At 46.6% G+C, this 10,502-nt stretch overlaps 1 protein-coding gene across 1 annotated transcript; it reads left to right on the forward strand.

Annotated features, from left to right (window-relative positions):
* Positions 1 to 6,692: 6,692 nt before the first annotated feature.
* ptn (pleiotrophin) lies at positions 6,693 to 9,952 on the forward strand. Its single transcript, XM_062384648.1, has 3 exons — positions 6,693 to 6,831; positions 7,365 to 7,538; positions 9,702 to 9,952. The coding sequence occupies exons 1-3, from the start codon at positions 6,738 to 6,740 to the stop codon at positions 9,935 to 9,937; spliced, it is 504 nt and encodes a 167-aa protein (XP_062240632.1). The 5' UTR covers positions 6,693 to 6,737; the 3' UTR covers positions 9,938 to 9,952.
* Positions 9,953 to 10,502: the final 550 nt, after the last annotated feature.

Here is a 10,502-nt window from a genome sequence, read left to right on the forward strand (position 1 = left end):
AGAGAGAGAGAGAGAGAGAGAGAGAGAGAGGGAGAGAGAAGAGAGAGAGAGGGAGAGAGACTGAACCTGCGAAAAATCGGTTTTCCATTTTCCAAAATCTCAAAAACAGAACAACAAGAGGAAACATTCTTCATATTCCCAGTCAGTGAAGCTTCAGTCGTTTTGAAGCTGCTGTTTTAAGATTAAAACTTTTCTGAGTGTTGCTTTAAAAACTAACAGTGACGTGAACCTCGTCTGAAACATGATGGTGCGACTAAAACCAGATCCACTCGTTAACTTCCGCCATCTTAAAATAAAAAACATCCTCCAAACTTGTTGTGCCATCAACGTGTCCTCAAATTGAACATTCTTCAATATTTGTTTTGAAATTGTTTATCCCCCGAGCTAGTGATTAAAACAGTTATCTTTTACAAACCTGTCTCCACAGAGAAAAATGGAATCCACTCGTCTGCCCCCCCCACCCCAGATGAAAACATGGTTAAAGTGTCCCAGTGAATAGACTGAATAGATCCCCAGATAAAGAGATGAGAGACGAGTGCCGCACTCGGCCTTTCGCTCGCGGTGCTGCAGATTCATAATCCCGAAAAAGGAGGAGGGTAATTGATAACCACTGGAGTTCATTGTCGGCTCATGATGTCCTTGTGTGCGTGTGAATGATAAAAGGGAGCGGGGGGGGGGCTCGGAGTGGGTGTTTGGAGGCGTCGATATAATAAGATCGGTGTAATGGAGCCATCCATGCGTTAATACCCGTCCTGAGTTTTGGCATTTTCAGCTTCGATGCTTCTCCCTGAGCTTTTGTTCGCTGTTATTGTGTTTTTATGATTAAAACAAGTTCTATCGTCGTAGGGTGACGTTTTTCAAGAGTTCGCAACACACACACTCACACACACACACACACACAAACACAAATAGACACACACACAAACACAAACATAGATAGACACACACAGAAATCCACCACGCATGCTGCTTTTGTTCCGGCATGCAGCTCCCTGGGGTGTCCTCCAGGGGGGGGGGGCTGTTCTGAGAGATAGCGGGGACCTTCTCCACACACTCCCCCCTCCACTGTCTGACCTTTCACAAAACACAAGTCAGAGAATGTGTGGCATTTCCCCTCTAATCATCTGCACCTTAGCACATGAGAAACGGTGCCCCCCCCACCCATCCACCCCCCCCGGGCCCCCAAGAGGAATGAATCACTTTTCCTCAATGGCGGTCGTTATCTAACCCGCAGGTGTCATGGCTCCCGGGCAGCTTCACCTTCTCCTCATCCATATTCCCATCGTCACCCTTGACTCGGCCCGTTTATGCTTTACATTCTCTAATCCACGGTTTATTTGCGGCTGCATTCCGGCGTCCTGTGTGTGTGTCTGCCCCGACATCACTCGCCCCCCCCCCCCGTCGGCCCGCCCGCCTCTCTCTCCCTCCTTCCCTCCGTCCTCTAGTCGATGCACTTCTCATTTCATCTGTGCCGGGATCTCTCCAGAGCCGCGGCTCAAGGAACACACAGAGCGAGAAAGTCCTAAATAAATCCTTTCAATATGCTCCGTGTGACTCGGGGAGGCAGCCACTCCTCCTCTGAATCACAACTACTGAGACGGGAAAGACACTTAGAAGTGTGTGTGTGTGTGTGTGTGTGTGTGTGTGTGTGGGGGGGGGGTTTTGCCCCCGACTTCTTTTTCCCAAGGACACGGCGCAGTGTTCTCTGTCTCTACCTGAAGCTTCCCACAGAAACTTGTGAATAACATGTTTTTCTTTTGCTTTTGTTGTTCTAAATATCGTAAAAAAAAAAACTTCACAGGAGCAGAAACGAGTGGGAGACGTCGTTTAATTCATTTTATTTATTTGTTTCAACCTTATTCACCACGTGAGGGTCATGGACTTCACAAGGAGGACAGACGTCGGGGGTGCTCGAGAGGCAGAACCTTCAAATAAAGAAACATCCAACGTTATTGAAGCAGCAACTTGAAACGATGCATAGAATCGTTGTCTTTAAGATGACCTCCACACTCAGCTGAAAAGTCTATCGCCTCTGTTATCATGATTATTCACAGATTTTCTTCATATAGAGAAAGTAGATCTTGAAAATAAAAATCAAGTTTGGCTCCCGAAATGAGAGCCAAACTATTTCCATTCCTATTATATTTTATGACTTTGCGATATTTGACCCTGAATCTGCTGTGCACAAACATTTGTGTGTAACCTCTGCATGTTGGCAAAGAGACAAACATGATCCTCTCTCTCTTCTATTAGTTCATCTTTGCACCTGGAGCAAGACTCTGAACGACCTCAGTGACCTTTTCCTCCACAGGAGACCACGTGTGGAAGCGTTTTTCCTTTCTGAAACTCTGAAACTGACAAAATGGCCACGACAGAACCAGAGGGACAGTTTGGGTGAAGGCACAAGAGCAAACCTGCTTATTGCTGCAAGGTTTGGTCTCCATACTTCCTGCTTTTCCACAAAGTGCACGAGGAGTTGTGCATTTCTCCATCCTCAGCAGCCTTTTGCCTGCTCAGTCGTCCTCACGTCATCGTGGAACATGTTCTGGTGAAGTCGTCCCTTCCAGTGCCTGCAGGACGTATTTGGAAAAGCTCTAACAGCCTAACTCATACCACATGAAAACCCTCTTTAGGATTCAGTGAGCTTGAATATTTGAATGTGCAGCCGCTTATGACGGCAGCTACAACCGTGTCAATACTGCGTGGGCACTTCTACAAACAAATAATTAGGAAGATAAGGACATAAGGTAAGTGTTTAAATCAAAAATGCAAAAACTATTATTTAAACGAACAGACACTAAAAGTATTTTAACGTCTGAGAAAAGTCCACAGGCCAGAGTTGTTAGCCACGAGCTAGAGGCGTTCACGGCTTTGGACCAAAACAAATCCTTAAATCTAATAACAAGGAGAAAAACTCCCGTCTGCACAACTCTGAATATTTAATTGTGTTTGGTGGAAGCGAGCAGGAAAAGACTTGATTCTCTGAATCGCTACCTCCGGGGGCAGAGTTTTTAAAAAACATGTTTAATTCATTTCGCGGCTAAGTGATATTAAAAGCAAACACGTGTCTTGTGGTGATATTTGTGTTCGTCGCTCGCACACCACCGCCGCCGCTGCTCCTCCTCCTCCACGTGGGCATTCAGCTCAGACGACTTATAACCCGAGCAACTCCCCTTTCCCTGGACCTCATAATTGATTCATTAAACCGGTTCCCTCCTTCATGGCTGCGCTGTCGGCTCCATCGCCTCGTGCCTTTGTCTTAGAAGCAGGCGAGAGGATGTGATCGTATAAATAGATTCGCCTTCATAGGCTCTGCAGGGATTACGTCAGCCCTAATGAGACCGAGAGCAGAGAGGGTTCTCGCATCTGGGGATTGTGTAGTGGAGTGACGGGGCATAGTGTGTGTGTGTGTGTCATTGTTGTGTGGCCAGTATGGGCTTCATCCCCTTCACTCCCTCACCAGGAACCCACAACTCCGCCTGGTTGGATGAGGCAAATAGAGGAGTTGACAAATTCTCACCAGCTCATAACCGATCAATGTATGATGCTCCAGCTGAAATAACTCATTACACCTTAAACATAAGCAGATACTGCATGTGATCATATTTGCACATTCTCCATATTGAAAGTAGGGCTTGTTATGTGTTTATGTAATATCGTATTAGTTGAGATTAGTTCTCTTCACGTCCCTACAGCCATCAACAAAATAAAGAAAAAAGAAAAGTGCAGGATTTCCAGGATTGTTTTAGTCGACACTGGATGAGTGAATCATCTGTGATGGAAACAACTAAACCTCCGATCGACGGTCTCACTATTGCCCAAGAAGAAGAAGTTTGATCCTTTAAACCAACGGCCGGTCGGAAGCCCCCTTGTGGTTTCTCCCTCGGTCCTGAACACTGTAGGAAAAAAAAGGGGGCAAGACAAAACCCTGTTAGTCTTTTTAATGAGAAACCATCAGAAAATAATGACTTAGGACTCATAACGAGTTGGTGTATCCCACCAGGACCCGTCTTCCTCATCTCACCCATCACATGTCCTCAGACTTCCTCACCTGACTCCCCCGCCCCTCAACTTAACTGCTCCCACTTGTCCCCCCCCCCCCCATCTGCACCTCATTCATCCATCAGCTCCCCTCTATATATTCATCAGGTCGCCTCTTTTGTTCCTCGTCCCTTCGTCTTGTTTAGGTTTCTGCTCCGTGTTCCAGCTCTGATTCGCTTTGGGGATTTTTCCTGGTGTAGCTGCTACTCCTCGTTGTCTGCTTGAGCGCCAGGTTTTTAATTATTAAAGATTAATCACCACAACTGCCCGACTTGGAGTCTGCGCTTGGATCCAAGCTGCCTGTGTTGGTACCAGCAAATCCAGACAGGACTTTGGCAGAGAAAAGAAATGAACAACAATTCAGTAAGAGAAAAACATCCTGAAAGACAAAACACCAGCTCGAGAAGATGTAGAGTTCCTTTTATTGACTGCTTTGGTTAAATGACGGGGGGGGGGGGGGGTAATTTGTGCAGAATTACCCTAAAAACTATTGGATGCATTTCCAGAAAACCCTATGGAAGAATCCGTTTTTTGTCAAGAAGAATCTTTCTCTGACTGTCTGCGAGGACGGTAACAACTTCCCGCGCGAGAGCAGGTAGCAAAATAGCTATACCATGCAGCAAAGGCAGGGATCTCTACCCCCCCCCCCCCCCCCCCCCTCCCTAGTGCTTTTTATCATGAGCTTTAACCAGGTAGCACACATGATACTCAACTGCTCCGATCCACTCCGTCATCCATTATGGGTGCTGTCGTGCTCCGGAAATGGGAGCTACATGGTTGGAGGAGTGAGCGACTCCCATTTGATTTACTGACCCCAGGAGGATGAGGAGGAGGAAGAGGAAGAGGAGGAGGAGGAGGAGGAGGAGGAGGAAGAGGAGGAACCCGTCATCTTGCAGGTTCCTCTGGCTACGACAAAAGGAAACGGTTCATTCAGTTTAGTCCAAAGATTTATTTCTCTCCTCGGTGTACCGTATTGAGCACTCATTCAAAGTCATCAACCCCCCCCCCGCCCCCCCGCCTCCTTTGTGCCTACAGTGCACCCGGAGCCCATCACTCTGCGTGACTTACTGAGGGAAAGACTTTCCTTATCTGCGGAGAGGCCACAATGCCTTCTGGTGGAGAGCGATCCTTATCGAGCCTTCATTGGGTTTTCTCTGTGAAACTCTTAGAACTCATTGTGTTCACTTCTTTTCAGGTTGGGATTCAAGGGTTTACTTTTTGCTTCCCTTTTTTGGATGGTTATGGAAATGAGTGATTCGGAATCTCTTTAAAAAGTCAACACAAAAAAAAAAAGTTGAAGTGTTTAATCAAAACAGTCTGAAGAGTATAAAGACGACCACGAGGAAGAACAGGCGCCGTCGCGAGGCTCATAACGAGATTCTGAGAAAAGCACCGGGCCACCGCTACAACACTTCATAATGAAATGTAAGGTTTGAATACCTGATTTAAATTTCAGAGGGCTTCACTGTCTTCTCACAAAGCAGACTCAACTTTCCTGAAGCTGAAAAGTTGGGATGTTCTTATCCGTTACACAAAGGGATGGACAGACATTTGGTTATTTTCCTCCCCGGGTCTGCAGGAGGATTTTTTTCACCTGTAAAACAAACACACACACAGACACACACACACACACACACTCAGGAGTCGGTTGTTGAAGGTAGTGGGTTCAGCACACTAATTAAATCACAGTGCATTAGGAGGATCACAGTGGCAGCTTGCCGCTGATCCACATCCAGCTGGAGGATCATGAACCGAAGGGATTCTGATGCACAATATGGAGAAGTAGATTGATTCGTTAAACCTTTAAACCAACTACACTGAATTTAGAATCGAAATCTGTGCAAATAATGGTCGAGAGAGAGAGGGAGAGAGAGAGAGAGAGAGAGAGAGAGGGAGAGACAGAGAACATTCTCCTCCATGACAGGTGATTAACTTGACATCTCAAGCTTTCTGCTCTTTTCCAGCCTGAGTCCAGCAGGTGCAAGGTTTTTTCTTCATTTCCTCAGCCTGGTCTCGAAACATATAAGAAGCCTTTGGGCTATTCTGCAGAAAACAAGAATGGATGTTTTTTACTGCCCTTAACAAGAGTGTCTGTCTCAAACTTTCTCCAAAACTACTAAACCGATTTCTGTGGGCTGTTGTGGAGGGACGGGGTCTCGTCCATGTGTCACTCTCGTAGAATCAACAAAGAAAGTCTTCTTTAAACTCCTCTTATGGGATCTTCTATTGTTCCCAGGTCTGTGATGGGCAGCCCGCTTTATCGAGGCTGTGGCATAAGAATTCAAATCGTGTGAAACTCCTTTCCCTGTTTCCAGTCAAATCAAACTGGTGCAGTAACTGTTTCCACCCGCCATAAGATTTCACCTGAGACTGACAGCAAATACACCAGTGACTGACAGGGCAGACCATCACAGTGTCAATATTGGAATCCAGCACAGGGGTTAATGACACAAGACGAGACATGGACATTCCCCAGGCTATTCCTCTGCTCTCATGAGACCAGTATTGCTTTTCAATGCTCTATCTATTATGTATCCAGCAGCTGAAGGTGTCGAGCTCTGCTACGTATTGTAGGAGGCTCTCAAAATGAATGAGTTTTGAAATGTAAGAACGCTGAAGTCGGTCTGAAGCCGCTTCACTCGAGCACCGAACACCAAGCACGTATTAACTCAGTGGCCTTGTCTCTGTGTTTCAGAATGAATGGACAGAAGCAGTGGACGAGGGTGGCGGTGATGGCTCTCCTGGTGCTGACGGTGATGGCCGCCGAAGGAGGCAAAGCAGAGAAACAAGGTACACACCAGAGAAAAAGCACTTTGTCATCTTTTACTTCTGCAACGTTCGGTTTCCTCAGTGGAGCGACGCACAAAGCTGTCTCCCCTCCCAGGCTCCGGTGCGCACAATGTCCCTCGTGACAACTTATTTAAGTGGACACAACTTTTTCCAGAAACACATGAAAATAGGGAAGGTGCCCATGGGGTTAATGTAATTTGTCCCCTTTGAGGATTCACCAGAAACAAAAAGCAATATCTCGCAAAAAAGGAGAAAAATAAGTCAGATACATCCCTCTCGGGTAAAGAGAACAACATTTAGTCCAATTTAAATTCAAGGGAAAAAGTTAATTTGCATTGGAAATTAGTGCAAGCACCGAAACCCATTATAACTCCCTTGTAATATTGATAAAAAGTCCAAGAGTAAATACTTTTTACAAACATTGCATGTAGCACTTTGTGTTCTGTTTCAATAAAAGCTTAAATTCAAACACTCTTCAGCCTGACCCGTCCGACACGACTCCAGTTGTTCAAGTGTGTGATTGTGTGTAACAGGGAAGAAGGAGCGCAAGTCGGACTGCGGCGAGTGGCAGTGGAGTGTGTGCGTCGCCAACGAGGGGGACTGCGGACTCGGCACCAGGGAGGGAACCCGCACCGGCACCGACTGCAAGCAGACCATCAAGACCCAGCGCTGCAAGATCCCCTGCAACTGGAAGAAGAAGTTCGGAGGTAAGAGAGCAATGTTGTGACTAAGATGGCGCTCAGTGGAACCACTGTCAAGGCCCAACAGTGACCCTGAAATGACCTATACTGCAGCTCGCCACCAGGGGGCGATCTAGACGCTTTGGTTTCAGTTGTCCTCATCCGTCTTTGATACTAAGGCCTTGACAAAAGGAGAGAAGATGTTCTTATTGAGCTACATGTGATCAGATCAGTATTTAGATCCTCACCCACATGCTGACCCAGAAAACCTTCCTCCTTCTGTACAGGTGACTCCCATCCAGCCCCCCCCCTCCCCCCTGTCACCTCCATGATGCATGGCCGCCACAAACAATGGCCCCACTTCCACAATGGGAGTGAGAGAGCTCGCTAAGTAAAGGTCCAACAGGGAAAAAAAAGAAGACGGGAAATAAACTTGTCCTGCTTTGTCATTTTTGCTTTTTGGACTGGGAAGTGTGTGCAGCCATCAAAGCTGAATTGTCTCCCAGTGACAACCTGTCCCCCCCCCCCCTCCAGTAAGGCCCCGTCAAGCATAGAGCCTGCAGCTCTGCAATGTGTTCGTCACAAGTGATAAACACATCAGGAAATAATGCTCCAGTTAACTGGTTATATAGATTATAGCAGCAGAAGTTTGGTGGAAGTGGCAGGAAGTGACATCCTCTCCAAAAGACTTGAAAACAAAAAGTAAAACAACAGAGTGACGTCAGCCCCACTCTTTTTTATTTTGAAATGTTGTCCTGACCTGACAGTGCCCATAAGTGAGGCCAAATGATCTTGTTCGCCCCCTGTTGGCTGGCTACCGAATAATTCATAAACCTCACCTCCTCCATGTAAGCGGATGGGACATGGACCAAACTGGAGAGTCAAAGTTCCTTTTCCAAAGATTATGTTCCTGTCATTCTTATCACATTCTTCATCTATATGGTCAAGTGTTCATGTTTATGGACGTATTTCAACAACAGAAACAGGGATGGATGATGTTTTATTGTGAAAAAAAAGATGTTGGAATCCTTTGGAAACTTGAGAAACTTTGATTCTAAAGATGCTTATGAATTATTACCTTCACCGATGGGAACCTGGAGAGTGAGCGAATTTGTTCCCGACATTTTCTTGTAACCTACTTGTGAGTGTGACACCTTAATGAGGACAGGGGCTGCCTGCCAGCGAGGACGCTCTCTCTCTCTCTCTGAGATAAATTAAAGGTGTGCAGGCGTGTTTTTTTTTGGAGTTGGATGCTCATGAAGTCCCTGTAGGATTCCCTCAACAATGGCCCTGTCACTCCCTCTCCTCACCCCCTCTCCCACCTCTCCTCCCCCCCTCTCCCACCTCTCCTCACCCCCCTCCCACCTCTCTGCTCCTCTGATGAGCTCCCTGGGACCTCGGCGGCGTGAGAGGAAAGTTGCGAATGAGTGTCACGGCCCCGAGGGAGCCACCGGCTGGAGTGGCAACAAAATAATGGAGGGACGGCACACAACACACACACAACACACACACACACACACACACACACACTCAAAGTACATTTCTATACCATACGAGCCACTGCTGCTGCGTGCTGGTGCAATCTCGCGTCCTCTGGGGTCGAGTTTAAGATGGATTAAATTCAATATCAAATGAAAGCACACGTGTGAAATTTATTTGAGTTGCTGCAGTAAGTGCTTCCACTCGCTCTCCGCCGCTGAGATTGTATCTGTCCCTTATTTCCAGGCGGCTCGACGGCAGCCGGGCTGGTTCTTTTTGATTACATTCATCTGTTAGCCTATTCCCGTCCTATAGGAGATTTAAGATCAATAAATGAGACGCCATCTGTTTCGTGTTGGCAAACAGCAATCTGCACTTTTTATTTTGTTGTTAATAAGACCGGGCCTCGTGATCCGAGCCTTCAGCAGAACTCGCTCTGTTGATCCTGGACACTTCTCATTTAAAAGGACGCAGATAATAGCCAAATAAATGATGAATGCTCATCAAACAGCCGTTCACAGTCCAGGACTCGCAGCTCCTCAGGCTCAATGGACTCGTTCCGTTGACTGATTGCCGTCGGCTGCTGTTCAGAACAAATACAGAAGCTTTCTGCTCGGCTGTGTCTACACCGTGCCTCCTCGGAGCTGCTTCCCAGAACAAAGGGCGTTCTGATTAAGTGTCTGTTCTCTCTGTCGTGTGTGTGCTCTATAGGGGAATGCAAGTACGACTTCCAGGCGTGGGGGGAGTGCGACCTGGCGACGGGCAAGAAGAACAGGACGGGCGTGCTGAAGCGGGCGCTGATGGACGCCACCTGCGCCACCACCGTCACCGCCACCAAGCCCTGTGGGAAGATCCCCAAGACCAAGCTGCAAGGTAAGCAGGGGGAGGAGGAGTCATCGCTGGGTAGAGACACTTCAGAAATATGGAACAAGCTTTTCTGCCATTAAAACAACAGATTTGTTTGTCTGTTAAAGCAAATTACTTCAAAGTTGTAACTTACTATACATTTATCAATCGTAGAATATCTTGCATCCCCACACACATGCTGCATTTTCTGCATTTAGCACAAAGCTAATTAAAAAAATCATCCAGCCAATGTTTTGGAGGAACTTTTAGTTTAGTTTAAGTTACACAGCCATATTTTAATGATCCAATTACTCTTCGGGCCATTGTGGCCGTAAGCCAGTAATTGTTTTTGCCCCTGTGATTGTGTGTATGTGTGTGGTGTGTGTGTTTATGTACACAACAACCCCCTCCCCCCACTCCCATTTAATGATGCCATATTGCGATTGATGCCTTGAAGACATGTTCCAAAAATAATCTTTCAGTATGTCTCTCTATCCTCCAGGACGACCTCAAACAAAAATATGGACAATCATTTAGGATGTTATGACAGGAATGACATCATCATGACATCACTTTGAAGTTGGCAAATCACATGTTTCAGTGAAGTTATGCATTAACTTTCCCAGCCAATGAGATTAGAGACACGATCTACATTTGCCTGATTGG

The sequence above is a fragment of the Platichthys flesus genome, unplaced genomic scaffold (genome assembly GCF_949316205.1).
Source record: "Platichthys flesus unplaced genomic scaffold, fPlaFle2.1 scaffold_114, whole genome shotgun sequence".
In the NCBI taxonomy this organism is placed as follows: Eukaryota; Metazoa; Chordata; class Actinopteri; order Pleuronectiformes; family Pleuronectidae; genus Platichthys; species Platichthys flesus.